The 21,251-nt window shown below is 37.9% G+C and overlaps 1 protein-coding gene and 1 pseudogene across 1 annotated transcript; both read right to left on the bottom strand.

Moving 5' to 3' along the window:
• Positions 1–3,305: 3,305 nt before the first annotated feature.
• Positions 3,306–7,813, bottom strand: LOC110275765 (uncharacterized; annotated as a pseudogene).
• A 2,165-nt stretch (positions 7,814–9,978) lies between these two features.
• Positions 9,979–20,971, bottom strand: LOC107466750 (type II inositol polyphosphate 5-phosphatase 15). Its single transcript, XM_016085758.3, has 12 exons — positions 19,939–20,971; positions 18,369–18,621; positions 14,436–15,228; positions 13,766–13,890; positions 13,338–13,422; positions 12,887–13,052; positions 12,747–12,784; positions 12,403–12,655; positions 11,496–11,619; positions 11,036–11,396; positions 10,500–10,869; positions 9,979–10,261 (listed from the first exon to the last, which is right to left on the bottom strand). The coding sequence occupies exons 1-11, from the start codon at positions 20,717–20,719 to the stop codon at positions 10,513–10,515; spliced, it is 3,336 nt and encodes a 1,111-aa protein (XP_015941244.1). The 5' UTR covers positions 20,720–20,971; the 3' UTR covers positions 9,979–10,261; positions 10,500–10,512.
• Between the last annotated feature and the right edge of the window lie 280 nt (positions 20,972–21,251).

Below are 21,251 nucleotides of genomic sequence, written 5' to 3'. Positions count from 1 at the left end.
AGGTTGTGAAGAAAGTGCTGAGTTAGTAAATGCGCACACCAAGTTGAATGCCATTATTAGAGATCACAATTTCGTGCACCACTCCCTCAACCCAGGTGTCCGAGGTCGTCGGATCTCCCATAGGGACATTTTTCTCATCATCAGGAGGAGGAACAATCTTCCCATCAACCACGATTATGTCAGGATTGATGAGGGAAACCCGAGAGCAACAACTTTGAATTGGGCTTTTAAGTTTTTGACCAACTCATCCATCCCTCGGAAGATCATTTCCTCCAGGCCGACATACTTTTCCCTTGCCTTAGCGACCTCATCCACCAAGGCTACCTTCTTCCCAAAAACTTAGGTATAACTCTGCTCAGCCTTCTTTTTTTAAAAACTCTGCCATAGCACAAATAGCCTCCGACTACTTCACCCTCTCCTGAGCTTCGGAAAGAACAGACACAAGAACTTCCTTCTCTTTTTTCCAACTCTAACCTAGCCTCCCATAAAGATGCCATATCAGCTTTCAAATTGGGAAAATTTTGCTGAGTGGCACCAATGGGAGTCTCCTTAAGCCGTCTCAATAAAATCGAGCACACCCTGACTGTCCTTATCCTACCCTATGCTAAGACTAGAAGGTGGTTTTTTTTATAGAAATATCATCCATACTTATAAAGCAATTGGAAAGGACATGTTTCTCATAAAAAGCCATAGCATCAAAGCCTTGCTTATATACACTTCCCAATTCGGAAGTTTTACGCTTCTTAGGTTTTGGTTCAGGAAAAAGAGGGCAAGGGGACTCGTCAGAATACCAAAATCAACAGGAGAAGTAAGAAGAGGAGGAGTTAGATCAGAAATGACCTTAACCGAGGCAGGAGCACCCGAATCCAATTTTGAGGGAGAAGAGGGATCACCCGTTTCACCGACCTCTTTCAACTGAATAACTCGGGCAACAACGTTCTTCTTAGCCGTGGGAAGAATTTTCAGGGCGGCTGCCTTACCGGTCATCTTTTCTACAAGACATCAAGATTGGATTATATTAGCATACAACATAATCAATAAAAAGATATATCTACAAAAAATTTAAAGAAATACTACCTAGCTCAGATCTGACATGGCTTGACTTTCATAGTAAAAAAATTTTTGATGTTTAGATTGGGAGTTCGACCCCAACACTCCTGTAATAAGGCAACTACATACTCTGCTACCTCATCCAAGTCATCAAAGTTATACTTAACGACTATGGGGTTCTCCTCGCAGTGCAAGCTAAAAATGGCTTCATCCCTCTCATTAAGGAAGAAAGGTCAGACACCCTCAACAAATCGGATTTTAAAGAAGTAATTTTTGAAATCATGGAAAGAATCATCAAAAATGGCAAAGATCTTTCTCCCCTGAACAACTCGGGAGGATACCCATCTCTGCTTCTTAGAACTAAAGGGCTTGGTAAGTTAGGAAAGATAAAAGAAAACTTTAGAAAAAAGGAGGACATCGAATTCACAACCAAGGAGTTGATAAATTTTCAAAAAACTCCAAGAGTTGAGGTGGAGCTGGAAAGGGGCAACTTTACAAAACCTAAGAATCTCGGATTCAAAGTCAGAAAAGGGAAAACTAACCCCAACTTTGTGAAAAAGCATTCGTACATATATATATGAAATGACATTTTGACTTGTCAAGTTGGGAAAAGCAAACCCTCTCCTTAGGATTGACAACTACAATTTCATACTTACTCTCATCCTCTCGACTTATACACAACCTATGCTGCATACAAAATGTCTTGGCATATTCATTTATCAATAACAGGAATGGCAGAAAGAACGGTTATATCTACCAAGTTAGATCGGACGGAATTTTAGACAACATGTCGAGAATTACTGAACGAGACATAAAGCTATACCTACAAATACAACAAAGAAAAAATCATCACAATAAGTCGGGAATACGGCCATATCAATACAAACGTTCAAACAAGCCCAAAAGAGGTCGGACCATTCTCCACAAGATAGAAAATGGCCATGATCTTTAACCTCTATTAAGAATTAAAAAGACAAATTGTATTGCAAAGATAAAAGTGGCGTTGTACTTACAAGAACACCACCATTTAGGGGCAACATAAAGTAAAACCCCACAATCAGATTCACAGCAACAACAACTAAAGTTCAAGCAAAGAAGCAAATTCTCCAGATTGATTTTCGACATATAAGGAAAAATGCAGACCACCCAACAAATAATCATTGTCATTCCTTCAGCAATAACAGCAAAAAGTGACTCAAAACAAAAGCATATCACCCAAACACAAGAATACAGAAAGTGAAGTTCAAGGGTTAAAAGAAACAACCTTGAGGGAAACACGAAGCGGAAAAGAGTGCACGAAAACTGCAAGTACACGAACGTTTCACGCAAAGCAAAGCTTCAAAATAGACTTTGAAAAGTTGTAACGAAGAAGATGAAAAGTCTGAAGAATGGGAGAGTGATGAGCAAAAATGTTTTAGAAGAAACGAAAAAGAAGAAATAGAAAGAGTTTGGGTATTTATAAGATATTAGAGGCAAAAGAATAATTTCACACCCCTCATTTATGACATGTATGGTTACCAAAGTAACCGTAGAGGAAACGTGCAAAGGACTACGAAAAGACGTGATGCCTCAAGTTTGTAAAAACACATCGAGTACCCAACTTTGTCCCAAGAAAGACGGTCTGCCTGATGTGATACCCTAACACACAAAAGACCATGCTGAACTACATATGCTCGAGTCCGACCTCATAAAGCTCAAACTCAAGTAGGGGCACTGTTTATACCTTAGCTGATAAGGAAAACTAAAATGAAAGGATAGATAAGGGGGGTTTTCCTACTAGACCTCTAAGATACCTGTTCTTAGCAACCCAGGTCACCGGAAAGGATTCCCTACTAGACCTTCAAAGAACTTGTCCTTGACAACCTAGATCAGAGGGGCGAAAACTGAAAGAAACCACCATGCAGATCACCTTAGTGTTGGATCCTCCAATCTTCCTCATGCAACAAGTGAAGCAAATCACTCACCTCACTTCTCACACAATAAAAACTGCTTAAAAGCAACTGAAATTTATTCATCAAAGTTATGTAAATTGTCTCACCAAAGGTTTTTAAATAGGCACCTAACAATTAACTAAAAGATAAGATAACTAATTTAAATCATATTTGTTCTTATTGGATTAGATCAGATTTGATTTAAATTTTAAAATCCCTAAAAATACTATTAAGCATAGCAGATTTAAAATAAGTCTTCTAACAAACTTTTGACCACATAACAAACTAAAACAAATGTCTAGAACTTCGAAATTTAAAAATAAATTATGCCTCCCACTGAATTCGGAAAGCATTATTGGGCTTCTTGCTGTCCTGACTTAGCCCAATGGGCCTTGCCCATTCTTCCTTGGTTAGAACTTGATGTAACTCCATATGCACAAGTGCTGCTAGGTTCCCAAAACTCTCCTTGAGCTTCTTTGCATGTGCTCTAGTGATGGGGCCCTCTGCAAGTGTGAAATTCCCATTCTGCCCTTTTATCTTAGAATGCTCCTGTTGTCTTTCCGAGCATGTATCATTCCCTCCTTCCTCAAAAAGATTCATCCTCGAATCTATGTCCATATCAAAAGAAGAGAGATCAGAAACATTGAAAGTAGCAGAGACATTATACTCACCTGGTAGGTCAATCTTGTAGGCGTTGTCATTGATCTTCTCAAGCACTTGGAATGGGCCATCCCCTCTAGCATCAAGTTTAGTCTTCCTCTGAGCAGGAAATCTTTCCTTCCTCAAATGTACCCAAACCCAATCTCCTGGTTCGAAGACTATATGCTTTCGGTTTTTGTTAACCCTTTTAGCCGTGGTTTTGTTCTTCCTCTCAATTAGGTCACGAGCCTTTGCATGTATTACTTTAACTTTCTCAGCCTTGCTAGCTCCATCTAAACTAATAAGATCACTCAAAGGTAAAGGCATTAAATCTAAGACAGTGAGAAGATTAAAACCATAGACAAGTTCAAAGGGTGAAAAACCAGTGGAAGAATGGATTGTCCTATTATAAGCAAACTCAATAAAAGGTGAACAATCTTCCCAAGTTTTCAAATTCTTACCAACAACAGCACGCAATAAGGTTCCCAATGTCCTATTTACGACTTCAGTTTGACCATCAGTTTGAGGGTGACAAATAGTTGAGTATAACAATTTTGTTCCCAGCTTACTCCACAAAACTTTCCAAAAGTGACTTAAGAATTTGACATCACGATCAGAATGTGTGGCATCATCAGTTTTATGGCAAGCAATGAAATGAGCCATTTTACTAAATCTATCTACCACAACAAAAATGCTATCGTGACCTGTCCTAGTTCTAGGCAAACCAAGAACAAAATTCATAGAAATATCAACCCATGGATGCACAAGAACAGGTAAAGGAGTATACAAACCATGCGGTAAAGACTTAGATTTAGCTTGTTTACATACAATGCATTTAGCACAAAATTTCTCAACATCTTTACGCATGTAGGGCCAGTAAAAATGTTCAGATAAAACATCCAAAGTCTTATGCACACCAAAATGACCCATCAAACCCCCACTATGTGATTCTAGAACAAGTAACTCCCTAATAGAACAAGTAGGTACACAAATCCTATTATCCCGAAAAAAAAAAGCCATCATGCTTATAGAATTTGTTATATGCACCATGTTCACATGCAGCATAGATAGAGGCAAAAGTAGAATCAGTTGCATACAATTCCTTCATACACTCAAAACCTAACAGTTTAGAAGTAAGGGTTGTGATTAAGGAATACCTTCTAGAAAATGCATCAGCAACCACATTCTCTTTACCTTGCTTATAGGCGATTACATATGGAAAGGATTTAAGGAATTCTATCCATTTTGCATGTCTCTTGTTCAGCTTCCCTTGGCCTTTCAAGTGTTTGAGGGATTCATGGTCAGTATGTACCACAAATTCCTTAGGTAGCAAATAATGTTGCCACACTTCCAAAGCTCGCACCAAGGCATAAAGCTCTTTATCATAAGTGGAGTAGTTGAGGCGGGCCCCATTCAACTTCTCACTGAAATAGGCGATTGCTCGCTTTTCCTGCATCAAAACAGCACCTATACCAATTCCGAAAGCATCACATTCGATTTCAAAAGTTTTAGAAAAATCTGGTAAAATAAGAATGGGGGCAGAACACAATAATTCTTTCAAGGTGTTAAAGGCAAGTTCTTGTTCCTAATCCCATTTAAAGTTGACATGTTTCTTGATGATTTCAGTTAAAGGTGCAGCAATAGTGGAAAAATCTTTAACAAACCTCCGATAAAAATCCGTAAGACCATGAAAACTTCTAACATCAGAGACACTCTGAGGTGTGGGCCATTCTCTAATAGCCTTCACCTTCTTGTCATCTACCTCAATTCCTGCAGAACTTATCACAAAACCTAGGAATACAACTTTATTCAGACAAAACGAGCACTTTTGGAGATTAGCATACAATTTTTTCTTTTGAAGTACCTCTAAAACAGATTGAACATGCAAAATATGATCATCAAGACATTTACTGTAGATAAGGATATCATCAAAATAAACAACTACAAATTTACCTAAAAACTCTCGCAAAACATGATTCATTAGTCTCATGAATGTACTAGGTGCATTAGTCAAACTAAATGGCATAACTAACCACTCATACAAACCATATTTAGTTTTGAAAGCTGTTTTCCATTCATCACCAAGTTTCATTCGTATTTGATGATAACCACTCCTTAAATCTATTTTAGTAAAAATAACAGAACCATGCAAATTCATCAAGCATATCATCAAGTCTAGGAATAGGATGGCGATACTTTACCGTAATCTTATTTACAGCTCTGCAGTCAACACACATCCTCCATGAACCATCCTTCTTGGGCACCAATAGTACCGGAACAGCACAAGAACTCATGCTTTCTCTCACAAAACCCTTATCCAAAAGGTCCTCGACTTGCCGTTGCAGTTCCTTCGTCTCCTCAGGATTGGTCCGGTAAGCTGGCCGGTTAGGAATGCTTGATCCAGGGACAAAGTCAATCTGATGTTCAATGCCTCGTAATGGAGGTAAACCTGAGGGCATCTCATCCGGAAATACATCGCCGAATTCCTGCAATAGTGAAATAAAAGTACTAGGCAGGTTATGGTTAGTTTCAATGGTAGAAAGTAAAGACTCTCTAAATCGTACTAACACCAATATTTTTTTCCCTAAACTAGCATGCTTCAGATCCCTCTCTTTGGCATAAAAACATATTTTGTGAGCACTCTCACTCTCCACAGATGCTTCTCTTTTAGAACTTTCTTTTTCACTTAAACCCTGACTCTTTTTCTCACACGTTTCATCTCTCAAATCCCTCTCTTTACCCTCTTGTTTTTCAATTTTCTCACATCCTAAAGACTCTTTAGTAGATTTGTGCATGCTCAGTTGCTCCAGGTACACTTCTCTAGGTGTCAAAGGTGCAAGGGTAATCTTCTTCCCAAGATAAGTGAAGGAGTATCGGTTTGTGAAACCATCATGGACCACCTTCCTATCATATTGCCATGGACGGCCTAGGAGTAGATGACAAGCCTACATGGGAACTACGTCACAAAGTACCTCGTCACTATATCTCCCAATAGAGAACTGTATGCGGGCTTGCTTCATAACCTTCAACTCACCAACATCACTTAGCCACTCCAGTTTGTAAGGGTTAGGGTGTTTGGTGCATTTCAACCCCAATTTTGTGATCAAAGTAGAGCTAGCAACGTTTGTATGACTTCCAGCATCAATGATCATGAGTTAAACCTTACCTCCCAATAAAACTTTTGTATGAAAGATGTTCTCTCGCTGTTCTAGACGATCATCCTTGGCTTGTACATTTAAGATCCGCTTAGTAACAAGGGTCTCGCCACTAACAGCATACTCAACTATATCTTCATTATCTGTAGCATCATCTGCATGTGGCATATCTTCATACCCATCTGAGTTATCAGATTCTAAGAAAATATCATTTGCTTTAATTACCATGGTCCTTTTATTTGGACACTCGGAAGCATAATGGCCTAATCCGCGGCACTTAAAGCAGGTAATATCACGATGTCGTGCAGGAGGTTTAGAAGTGGAATTAGGTGTCTGCGGCTTCCTGTGCTGCTCTGTGGGCTTCTCCTTTGATTCGGTAGGTTTGGATCCAGTCTTCTCCCTGAAATTAGCACCTCTCGAATCCTACCTTGAAGTAGAATTACGCAGTCCTTTCACCTTTTGCTGTCTTTCCACTTTGATAGCTAGGTTCACCAAGTCTTCCATAGTCACAAATGGGAGATGTTCTACAGTATTTGCAATGTCTCGGTTCAGCCCACTCAAGAAACGTGCCATAGTAGCCTCAGACTCCTCCTCAATGTTTGCTTGGATTAGCAGCATCTCCATCTCCTTATGATACTCATCTATAGACTTAGAACCTTGGTATAACCGTTGGAGCCGTTGATGTAGCTCCATGTAGTAGTAAGAAGGGACAAACCGTTATCGCATGACCTTCTTCATCTTTTCCCAAGACAGAATTGATGATTTTCCATTCCGCCTCCTCTATTTGTCCAGCTCGGCCCACCAAACAAGGGCATAATCTGAGAATTCGACAGCCGCTAGCCTTACCTTTTTTACATCAGTGTAGTTATGACACTGAAATAGGAGCTCTACCTTGCGTTCCCATTCCAGGTATGCCTCAGGGTCACTTCTGCCTTTAAATTCTGGGATGCGCATCTTGATAGCATTAAGGTTATTATCAACATCTACCGGTTGTCTATGATGCCGGGATCTGGATGAAGTCTCCTCCTCAGACTCCATAGAATCATTATGAATAGATTCTCGTTACCGTGCTTTTTGCCTAGGGGGAAAAGAGTTAATTCAAGAATCCATGTCATCAAGACGTTGTTGAATCCCTGTAAGGATGCTGGCAAATGCGTCGAGGCGAAAAGTTAATTGTGGATCGGGGTTCCCTTCAGTGTTAGCCATCGATGAACCTGTAAAAGAAAAGACCTTGCAGCACTCTTCTCACGTGTATCACTCGGAATAGGACACTCGTGTTTCACTCAATATGTGGCTTTTACCCTCTGATGAGCTTACCACTCTTGCCTTTTTCCACTCTTTGATTGCCTTAACAAGTTGCCCTTCGGAAGATGAGGAATTGAGACACCAAACTAAGATAATCTGAATGATAGAAACTTTCAACTTGACAAGAAGACAATTAAAGTATGTGAAAAAAAGGAATTAAGGAGTGATACTAGGATGACAAAAACTAGCAAAATTGACTCCTAAGTGGCACCCAAGGAAAATTTGAAAAGATAAACAACGGAAAAATTTAAAATTTCATTTTTTTTTTGCTTCCTTTTTTTAACGTTTATTTTTTTGTGTTAACTGGAATAAACAGAAATTGCAGTAATAGAATTTAAGGAAGAGTTTTTTTTTTCATTTTTTTGAATCTAAAGTAAATTTGCAGAAATTGAAGAGAAAAATAAAGAGATTAAACAAGACCCATGGAACGTGTAGATAAATAAGAATTTACCTACGACTTGGCTCTGATACCAGATGATAAGGAAAAATAAAACAAAAGGATAGATAAGGGGGGTTTTCCTACTAGACCTCTAAGATACCTGTTCTTAGCAACCTAGGTCACCGAAAAGGATTCCCTACTAGACCTTCAAAGAACTTGTCCTTGACAACCTAGATCAAAGGGGCGAAAACTGAAAGAAACCACCACGCAGATCACCTTAGTGTTGGATCCTCCAATCTTCCTCATGCAACAAGTGAAGCAAATCACTCACCTCACTTCTCATACAATAAAAACTGCTTAAAAGCAACTGAAATTTATTCATCAAAGTTATGTAAATTGTCTCACCAAAGGTGTTTAAATAGGCACCTAACAATTAACTAAAAGATAAGATAACTAATTTAAATCAGATTTGATCTTATTGGATTAGATCATATTTGATTTAAATTTTAAAATCCCTAAAAATACTACTAAGCATAGCAGATTTAAAATAAGTCTTCTAACAAACTTTTGACCACATAACAAACTAAAACAAATGTCTAGAATTTCGAAATTTAAAACTAAATTATGCCTCCCACTGAATTCGGAAAGCATTATTGGGCTTCTTGCTGTCCTAACTTAGCCCAATAGGCCTTGCCCATTCTTTCTTGGTTAGAACTTGATGTAACTCCATATGCACAAGCGCTGCCAGGTTCCCAAAACTCTCCTTGAGCTTCTTTGCACGTGCTCTAGTGATGGGGCCCTCTAGAAGTCTGAAATTCTCATTCTGCCCTTTTGTCTTAGAATGCTCCTGTTGTCTTTCTGAGCATGTATCATTAGCCTAAAAATGCTAGCCAGGCCCAAAATGAATAAAACCCAACTAAGAGATACAACACAATTCACATCTACCTGAGGTCAGGTACGGCAATAAAAAGACTAGCTTTGCTTATCTAAATAAGTAATCGACTGCTAAGATATCTCCCATTTATCTAAAAGGAAGATCTCAACGACTTTCCTAGAAAAATGGAACGGTCATTCATCAATAAAGGTGGAACTACTATAAAAGGTAGTTATCAATTCTACTATAAATATACTGACACTTTCAAATATATTCAAAACCCAATTTACTAAAAACATGCTGAAAACCCTTGCTAACATAAGCATCAGAGTCCCTTGCAGGTACCACTGCCATCTCCTCACGAGAAACTCAGACGATGGCACCTCGACACCAACAAAAGTCGAAAGCTGCCCAAAAGGAGTCTGAACCTCACGTCCAAAAGTAACCCACTGAACACATCCTATGGTAATTAAAAAGATTATTTAAGATTTTTCATTTTCCTTAAATATTATATTTGAATTATAAAATTACATTATATTTTATTAATATTACATAGGTGATCAAAATAATCAAGGTTACATACATCTAGAAGCCCTATTACCTAAATAAACTTCCATGAAACAAAATTCCAGGCAAATAGTGGGATAACAGAAACTCGAAATATTTGTTGGAAGCACCTATCATCCGAAAGGCAAACTCAACATTATAGCGATGATAACTGAACACTAATCATGACACCGGATTCCCCCTGTCAGTTGCTATTTGTGGTATAGAACGTACTCATTTACAGAATAAATTGGAAGAGTCTCTGAATAAATCAATAATGAATCTAAAACAATGTTGCCTTGCTTCACTTGCATTGCATTTGCTTTCTCTGTACAGTTCAATTGACTGATAAGTGATGATTACAAGTTGAACATCAAGCTCTCTATGAAAACAAAACAACCCATCACTAACCTTAAATAAAGATGCTTATAAAATTAAGACATTTGCTTACAAGTATCATAGAAATTAGAAACACTTGTAAAGTATTAGAATCTTCAATTTTTTATTTTTCTATAAAAATCGCTTTGAAACCTGAACAACTGAACTAGAACTCATTACAAGAATTATCCCCTTCCTTTTTTTCTTGGTTTTCTGCACCCATTAAATATACAGACACTCACATCAGTTGTTACTTTAAGGGTTATGCAGTTTTTGTAGCTGGTCAACAACATCATATGAACTGCTCAAGCGTTGAAAATCAGAACGGTGCAGTACACCTCCTTGGACAGGCCTGGAGCTGTTTGGTTGAGAGCCTATCGGACTTTTCTTGGATGAATAGCAGTGGTGAACACGGACACGGTGATTTCTTGTCTGGGTAGTGTACTTACCATGCACCTTAACAAACAAAATAGCTTCTTTGTCTCTGGAGTCTTCACACCAGGAGTTTTGTACAATGCCATCAACATATTCTTCCTGAGTCTGAAATTCTTCATGGTGCACTGATACCTCAGCAATATGGTCTGGTTTTATCAATCCAGTTGCAGGAATTACCTGAATCATAGATGTGCATGTTATTCACTAGATGGACAACTTTGCCAAGGTGACCACATTGCTTCTTTGATGTCACTATATGGACATTGCTAATAGAAAGAAAGAATAATACTCCGCAGCCAAAACTATTTTATATAAACTATAAGTTCTGAACTAAGAATATTACCTCAAGCCACCTTGGGAAGCCAAAGGAACCTCTCAACTGATGGTTAGACAGCTTCTGATCCTCATTAATGGTACGCTGGCCTTTACATTTCATTTCAAAAAAGGCGTCTTCGTCAGCACATTTGTTTGTAATGCGCAAAATTAAAGTGTCGTGGTTCTGAAGGATTATGTTATTTGTACTAATGATAGTATCAGGAATCTTGCATAACTCTTTCAATAGACATCTAATTTTCTCATTTGATTCAATAATCTCTCCAAATTCCTGTCTCCGGATGGACTCATCTACTCTAGCAATATCCGTTGAAAATATGCAGCGCACAGGCTTGTGGTCACTATCTGTCACATCCATGCAGGCTTCGTACCTATTGAAGGTGAAGGGATTAATTAAAACAAAATTTGCAATAGCAATAAAGTCCTTCTGGCAGGGTGTTTTAGACATATACATAAATGGAAGAACTCACTGCAATACAAAAGCGATAATGGGGCACTCTAAACTGCACTCAGCCACTGAAGATGCGCGACTATCACGATACAAAATTCTGTCACACCAAGCAGGGATGCGTTTCTTTTCACCGGAATCATACCCTTCAAATAAACAATTCGAAGTCATATCTTTTAACAGTGCGGCAGCCTGATGACAGAAAACTCATAAATAAACAGTAGCATTTGTGACCTGAACTAATTCGCCAAAGAAAACAACAATCATTGTACTTTTGCGTGATTGCAATGGTAACCTTATATGCATCTAGGTTCTTTCATTCTTATTTTATTGTCTTATACTGTATCATGTGCATGCTAATGATAACTCAATAATTGGAGTGTTAAGTATCTATGGAAAGCTAGCTTTTAAGGAGTGGCTTTTCTCTTTCCTTAGATACTTAACAATGGTATCAAAGCCTTGGTTTTCGACGTCATGGAAAGGGCTACCTATAGGCTGGATTAAGGTGAATACCGAATACTGAGCTGGTAGCAAAGTAGTTACCGCTTCACTCTATCGACACTAACCCAACGGTAACCACTTCGCTACGGACTATCAGTACTTGGTATTCACCGTAATCCAGCCTATGCATGCAACAACCAAGGACTTTGATACCATTGGTAAGTACCTAAGGAAAGTGGAAAACCAAGGTACTTAACATGGAGTGCAATATTTGTCAAAATTCAATGACACAGTAAGATGTAGCAATCCAAGGCATCTATTTTTAACTAGACTATCATTTTCAACCCTTTAACTGGAAAATGGAGGGATTGAATTGATATGTGGATCTGTGAATAAAAAGAACCCATCTCATTGCACCCGACCACATCCATAGATGTGATGATAGCAGAACAGAAGTGAAGGGTGTGAATTTAAGAGAGAAAACCAACCCGCTAAGCCAGCTTGGTGTCGTTCAAACTTGTACGTCGGAGGAAAAGTTATTTCTGCTTCACGCATTCCTTGGAAGACATTGCCAGCTTCCATTTCTGCTCGAAGCTGGTCCCTTTCTCGAAGCCAATCAAAGCATCTTTGAGAAACAAAATCTCTTGCCTCATCATATGAAATGCCATCAAGACGATAATTAAAATCACCAAGAAATACAATCATGTCTGCCTCAGATAATTCGGGAATCCCTTCTGCGGACTGGAAATTATTCTCAAGAATCAATGCTTCATCTGACTGACTGAGTGCATAATGATTATGTAAAAGAATAAAGTGTACAGCATGTACATACATTTGTGCCACGAAATATCGGAACAGATGAAGTGCCAGCTGCAATAGAAAGGACCAATGGCAAGCCATATCTATAAACAGGCCAGAATAAATACATGGATAAGGCAAGTAAGAAAAACAGGAATAGGCACAGCAAGGTACCAGCTGCAGTATATGATAGGCTTGTTGGCCGGCCAAAGGACATTGTTCGGTACACATGATCAAAATCTGCATTGCGACGGTTGACTGCATCTAAATGTGCAGCAAAGTGGCAATTAACAAAGCACATTATTTTATCATATACTCTAATCCTCAAACCAACAGCTCCCTGTAAGCAAACCATTTTCCATGTCAATGATCAGAATAACCAAACAGGCACATTGAGTTTGTTATAAATTTTTAAGCAATTTTAAGTACTAAATAAAGAAAATAGGACACGGTCAAAATTTAAACACGATTTTCTGAATAATGAATACTCTATCTTTTCTGTAGAATTTGTAACATTATACATGTCAGATTCATGTTCTATAAATGCTAAACCCTATCATAACTCTGGAAAATAGAGTAAACTAGCCTACCAAGCAAAACAGCAGAGCAGACAATGCAGACCTACCTTATTGCCAATAGCTCGTCCAAAGCCACATGGAACTGCTGCCACATCAACATCCCCCACATGAAATCTGATGTTGATTTTAACCCTGCAAAAGAAGAAAACTAACTACTATTGGTATATAGCCCTACAAGTTAAAAATAGTAATGACATGTTCAAACTGAATCAGGACTTTCGTCATATTTCATTTCAGGATATACTAAGTAGACCAAATATTAAATAGGTATCCATATATTTCAAACCTAAATGGCATTTCTAACAAGTGGGAAAGAAAGTACTCAAAGTAGACAATAACGTACACAAGGTTTAACAAATAAACTTTCAAATTGCTAAGCTTAATAGATATCATATTGCTTCGTAACAAACAATAGGTATCATTCCAGACATATTAAATGCTTCACAGCTCACTGGATTGTTACTCAGATGCTCACCACACAGCAATGACCATGCCGGCAAGTTGCCTGGATCCAACACGTTCAAACGTTGAACCTTCATCCAATGTTTTGTCTATCATATCCAGCCACCACTGCCCAACAGAACTTCCCTCTAATCCTACCTATATGTTTTGAGAGTTAAGGATCAGATTGTGTTGATTAACATGAATAGTTAGCCAAAATTATACTCTTTACTGCATATATGGACGTAGTGACATACAATAAACATAACATCACATGAACAATCAATCATAGATACATACGTTGAACAATATATTTTTATAGTATGAAATAGTTGGACAAGAGTAATTCATAAGTCACTGTCCCATTCCTAGCCATACCAATGACGGAAATAGGATTGATCAATGTGTTGGAACACATTCCTGATACTAAAACTATCCAGGGAACCTAAGGAATGGTAAAAACAGATTAAAAAAGAAATATGCTCACAAGCCATCAACGTTAACTGTCACCCACATGTCCCACAAGTATTACTAAATTTAAAACTATTAAAAGTTCAAACCTTATGAGATGAAATAATTAAATATAGTTCAATACAAGAAGTGTTGCACAACATTGCTTATTTAACAAACCCATAATTCTGCTGAATGCTAATAATAGAGAAATACAAATTTTATATTTTAAAATGCAAAACATAATGACTTACAGTTTCTTTAGCTGCAGACATCGCCAGGAATCCAGCACCCATTTCAACCTCCTGCAACCCAACAACAACAATGCCAACATCTGAGGCCACAGAGCCTAGCCATGAAGTAAGGGAATCTTGAGATGCTTTCCCTTGTCCAACATTCCAAGTGCCACACAATATTTTTAATTTTTCCACCTTAGTATATAAAAATTCTTTGCCACTTAATTCTGATCGCAATATGCCATCAAGAGGTCCTGGGGAGGTAATGCTCCAACAACGTATACCACCGTGGTTAGCCAATGCAAATATGTAACCAGATCCAATCGTCATGTTTAGAATTGGACTGCTATGAGCAACCCATCCCCCAATCAGATTACCCTTCAGGTCCAATACCTGGACAGTACCACTCACATAACCTACCCAAATTTGCATGCCGTATGTACACAGACACTGAACAGCAAATGGATGGTATAAAAAATCCTGTATACGATTGCCATTTCCATCCCACTGAACCAATAAGCCACTCGAACACCCTGTCCAAATCATTCCATCCATTGTTACCACCAGTGCTTCAGTTCTCCGATTATCATCCCCAAAGCCTCCTTTTGCTGCAACTCGACGAACAGCATCTGCTGCCCCCATTATGGCATTGCGTGAGCGCTGAAAGAACCCAATGGAACTTTGTGTTTTGTCTTTCCTAGAAGCTGAAATGAGGTCAACTGAAACGTCTTGTATTGAGGATACCTCCAACTTATTCTCAATTTGGCCATCTGTATTGAAAACTTTCAGTAACTCTCTTGTACGAGCATCCCTGTATATTATCAATTGCTAGCATATTAAAATGACATATACAAATATACACACACTAAACTTGAGATAAGCATACGTTATGCATATAGAGGAATGCAAGGATCAAACAACAAAGAAGTCTCTGTCTAGTTATGCTTTTTTTTTTCTCTCTCCCTCTCAACTCTATTCTATACACATCGGGCACCAACAAGTAGGCAACATGCATCAGATTTAAAAATAAAAATTTTAAAAAGAACACACGGGAATGGGTATGTTGCACCATAAGAACACATAGATATATAACCCCCTCCATTCATATTTTGAAGTTTAATTTCATGGAAATATCTTTGGCTACTCTACTAATCCAGCTGTTTCTAGCTTTCTAACCAATATCTTCTTGGTGATAGATTGGAGCATATGAAAAACATTTGATGTAGAAAGAAAAAGATGAAGAAAAAGAAATGAGAATTGAAATATATAAAAAGAATTATGTAAGTGCAAAGTAAAAGGAGTTGAAATATGCAAAAGGAATTATATAGGTGTGGTTCAGATACCTTTGGCTACTGTATTAAACTTTAATCAACAGGACCAAAAAATGTCTCCTAAATAAGTTTGTATTTCAAGTATCATGTTAACGAAAACTATCCTCAAAGTTTAAGTACTTAGGCAGGTGCTATTGCTCTTTAGCATGATGAATAGTTGCGACATCTTTAGCATAAATTTTTCTCACAATACCTCTTTTGCCTAAAGTATAGACATACTGCCCTTTTACCAACAACAAAAAAACGACAACAAAGCCTTGTCTCATTAGGTGGGGTCGGCTACATAGATTAAACGACGCTATTGAGTTCTATCATGTAACATGTCTACAAAAAGACCGTTAACATGTAGATCTCGTTTGACCACTTCATGGATAGTCTTCCTAGGTCTTCCTCTGCCTTTTATCCCTTGTCCATCTTTCATTATCCACCCTCCTGATTGAGTACTCTGTCGGTCTTCTTCTCACATGTCCAAATCATCTGAGACGCGATTCTACCATATTTTCCACAATAGATGCTATTCCAACTCTCTCTCTTATATCTTCGTTCCTAATTCTATCTAATCTGTATGACTACTCATCCATCTCAACATCTTCATCTCTATCACACTTAACTTATGTTCGTGTTCTCCTTTGATTGCTCAACACTTTGTACTATAAAGCATAACCGGTCTGATAGCAGTGAGATAGAATTTACCTTTAAGTTTTAAAAACACTTTTTTGTCACATATAAAACCAGACGCACTCCGCCATTTTGACCAACTTGCTTAGATCCTATGATTTCCATCCTGTTTAATCTCTTCATTATCCTGTATGATGCACCCAAGATACTTAAAACTTTTAACTTTTCGTAGGATGTTTTCTCCAATTTTCACCTCTGTATTAACTTTCTACACCCAAGATACTCCAACATTCTGCCCTTTTACCATGAGCCAAAATTTAACTTCATTATTGCAAGGATCAAACTCTTAATTTTAAATTATTTAGACAACATCTTTGGCACATACAAACAGAGATGGATCTAAGAAAGAGATCACTTTTGTGCAAACATGTGGGTGACTATATACACAGTTACCCTTGTTTTAACCTAGTAAGAATAGGTTTGGTCATTGCTTTTGTTGCTAAGACACTCTTCACAAATACTTATTCATGTAGTACAAAGTGAACTAGAAAACAACTAAACAGAACAACAAAGCCTTATCTCACTAGGTGGAGTCTGCTATATAGACCAAACAATGTCATTGTGCACTATCATGTATCATGTCTTCAATGCGATCGTTCACACAAGGATCTCGCTTGACCATTTCATACATAGTCTTTTTAGGTCTTCATCTATCCCTAATCACTAGCCTGTTGTCCATCTGATCCACCCTTCTTATTAGATGCTCCGCCAACTTTCTCCCCACATTTCCAAACCACTTTATAAGAGATTCCACTATCTTTTCAACATGAGTTTTGCTCCAACTTTCTCTCATATATCCTCATTCTTCTATCCATATGCGTATGACTGCTCATCCATAAAAACATCTTCATTTGTCCACGCTAAACTTATGTTTATGTTTACCCTTTACCTTCCAACACATTGTTCCATACAACATAGCTAATCTAATGGCAGTGCGATAAATCTGTCATGTTCCAATAGGTGGGATCATATACATAAATCAAGTCTCCACAATGCTCTATCAGTCTATCATAAATCATATTCATACCATTACTATTTAAATCTCTCTTAATAATTTCCCCTATGGCTTTTCAAGTGTCCCTAGCTTAAACACTACTCTATCTAATATACTCCTTGATAGGCCCTCTAAAGGCCTTCTCCAAACATGTCAAGACCATGTAAGGCAAGATTGTATAACTTCCTCTATAACCGCCTCCATCCCAGCTTGCTCTCTAATTTATCATTCCTAATCCTATCTTGCATAGTGTATCAACTCGCCCATTTTGGCATCCTCATCTGTAGAAGAACATTTAGCTTATTTTCTTTTCCACCTCTTTTTTTTACCATTGAGCATTAAGTCCTATATAATATTGCCAATGTAATAGTTGTGAACTAAAATTTCCCTTTTGCCATCAAAAACTCTCCATAGAAATTGGTATAGATATGCTCTAGTGGGCCTATGGGCCATTATCACAATCCTAGCAACATATTCCATTAACACTTCGTCAAAGGTGTTAGACATAAAGTAAGTAACTAGCAAAACTGATGATATATTCTACAGTGGTCAAACAATGATGCATGCTTTAGAAGTTAGGAAAGTAAAAAGACTTACTGGTGCTTAATTAAGTTATCAAGCTATTACAACAGTAACTATTGTAGTATTGTTTGAACCTTGCTAACTTGTAGTTATGCTAAAATACAATCATTCTTTCGAATTTCGCATATTAACATGGATTGTGGAGGCAGTGACACATCTCAAATATTCTCCTAAAATAATGTTACAAATATCAAATATGTACTATCTGTCTATACATGAAATGTTGAAACATAAGATAGGAAAAAAAAATATTAATTATAAGCATACTTGAAAATCTATCTATTTCTCTCTCTCTCACTCTATCTCTGTGTGTACTAAACTAATGTTCAATGCTCAAACCAAGAGAGAATAGAACATAAATCTTACCACAAAGCAAATGAAAAATAACCAGCACTCCAAACATTGCCTCTTGAATTATCAGATACCAAGTACTTTATATCTGAAGTTAGCATATTATTGGAGCCATTTGCTGGCAGATAGCTCCTTAAGTCAACATAGGACCTCTCCACCATAATGGCAGCCATATGCCTCTCCTCCTTCGTAAGACAAATAGATTTCTCAAGAGCTTCCCAAGGCCATATCTTTATAGCTCCTCCTTCCGAACCCGACCATAGATCCCCTGGATTCAAGTCAATAATGGAAAGTAAGACCAAGAAAAAACAATGTATCATAACAAGCACGTGAATTTTTATTCATCAATGAAAACCAGGACCACTGTCAATTTATTCTGTTTCATATCAATAGTTTTCCATACATTAAATATCAGAAAGTATGTATCCATTTAGGTTACTAACACTACAATGTATCACAACTTAAAATAACTTCTTTTTGTTTATTATAACAATTTACTATCAAGGATGTTCCTTTACAAAATTCTGAAAACAAAAAACATTGAAAATGGAAAATGAAAATACAAATCAAGCATATCCTTATTTTCTATCTTGTATTATTCTTCCGTCTTAATGAAAAAATTTTATTATTAGTATTATAATCAAGAAGGTTCCTAATACAAGTATACAATGTCTTAAGCTACACCGACCCTGCCACGGGATTGCAAACGGCTTTTAAACACGGGACACAACATATGTATAACATATTAAAAAAAGAGTAAATGGTCAAATTAGTCTCTGAAAGATCACTCATTCTCCAAATTAGCCCCCGAAAGAATTTTTTAATCAAATTCGTCTTTCAAATATTTTAAATTAATCGCATTAGTCCTTTGTCATTTTCTTTGTTGACAACGCCAAAATTTGTTAATGTGGCACGTTAAGTGATACTACAACACACACATAGAAGTCTTAATTGACTATTAACATAATAAATTTATGAAATTAGATTAAATCAAAACCTAATTGAGGGAGAACTTAAGGCATTGGAATCCCTCAATTTAGCATTGATTTGATTTAATTTCATAAACTTATTATGTTAGTCGCCAATTAGGACTACTAGGTGTGTGTTGTGGTATCACTTAGCGTGTCACATCAACAAATTTTGACATCGTTAGTAACGGAATGATGGAAAGACTATTTTGGTGATATTGAAATTACAAACTAGCAATTTTCAATGTTTATATGTCTCTTCTAAATATATGGAACATTTTAGATGATCTCTTATAATTGTAATTAACAATGCAAATTATTTCTAAACTTATTCCAAAAAATATAAGCTAAAGAAAAACATTTTAAAAACGCCATAAAAAATTTTGATCACTCTTCTCTTTTTTTCATTTTAAAACATGGTTGAGTTATGACCACATCGTGTTCAGGAATTGTCACGTAGGAAATAATAGAGAGCTTAATTCATATGAACCATCGGTATATCACTCTTTTATCCATGAACTAGCAGTCCAACACCTCATTGGATATCAACAGTAAATAAAATTTGAAAGCAGAAATAAATAAATTGAAAAGTAAAGAACGGAAGAATGGAGGATCACCGTAAGAGGTTATAGTGAGGGAGAGAACAGGTCCTCTATGAGCATGCCAAGACAAGCACTCCTTGAAAGGATTCCTCAACTTCCTATTATCCTCGAAAACCACACGATCACCATCACCGTCACCATCACCACCGTCCATCACCCAGCACCTTATTCTTCCATCCCTGTGCCCGCTCCACACTACTCTGTTCCCATCGTCCGCCACCAAGCACATCGCCGCCGACGTCCATACTGATTCCCGAAACGGCACACTCTCTTCGTCCCCAACCCTAACGTTGCATCCTCCTCCTCCTTCTCCATCTCCATCTCCTTCTTCCCAAGAAGAATACAGATCTTTAAAGTTCCAGAACCTCACGCCACATTCCGACGCCGCCCACAGCTGCGACTCCGTGCCGGAAATCGCCCTCAGGAACCGACCGACCTGCGTCTCGCGGAGAGGGTGAGGCCGGAGTTCGAGACTAGGCGGCCGCAAGGGATGGACCGCCGCGCGGGGTGGGAGGCGGAAGATTCCTGTGCCGCCGCCTCGGGAGACGAATTCCCGCATCGGCCGGTTGCTACTTTGGTCGGAGGAGGGAGCGGTGGAGGTGGAGAGCTTGCGGTCGAGAAACTGGAGCATGCAGTCGAGGCGCTTGGTGGTGGAGTGGATGGAAGCAGCTGAGGGCGTAACGACGTCGTTATCATCGTCGTCATCGGAAGAAGGGAAGTACATAAGGGTGGGAGAGTGGTGGTGGCGAGTGTGTGAGGATGAAACGACGTCGTTTTGGTTGAAAGGTGGATCCATTATTGTCGTTTAGTTGCTATTGCGAGGATCGGAGGAAATATAGGGATAGAGCCAGAGGCAGGATGAAACGGCGTTGTTTGTGGGGATTTTGCTGAGAGTGTTGGATTGAGTTGAAATTGGTTGGGAGAAAAGAAGGGGAGACTGGGAGAGGAAGAAGGGAGACTGGGAATAATTGAGATTTGAGAAGTGAAAGTGGAATTTGGACAGGTGAGCTGTGAGCTGTGAGCTGACCCGGTTGTTTGTTCGAGCACAACACAACATGCCTTGCCTTACTTTTTCTTTAGGTATGTTCTTTTGTCTTTACGTTGTTACTTGTTACTTGCAATGGCTGTCCACCTTCTAGTAAAATGTCTCCCATCATCATCTTATTTTTGCTTTGGGTTTCCCTTTATTTTATTTTATTTTTTCGGCAAGAGAGAATGATACCTGTAGGTATTTATAAATATTAATTTTAATTTTTTTTAAAAAATTAATACCATTATAATAAAATTTGATGTATAATTTAATTAAATATATTAAATCAAATATAATT

Source organism: Arachis duranensis, unplaced genomic scaffold (genome assembly GCF_000817695.3).
Source record: "Arachis duranensis cultivar V14167 unplaced genomic scaffold, aradu.V14167.gnm2.J7QH unplaced_Scaffold_105917, whole genome shotgun sequence".
Lineage (NCBI taxonomy): Eukaryota > Viridiplantae > Streptophyta > Magnoliopsida > Fabales > Fabaceae > Arachis > Arachis duranensis.
This window is presented reverse-complemented; position numbering and strand designations above follow the sequence as displayed.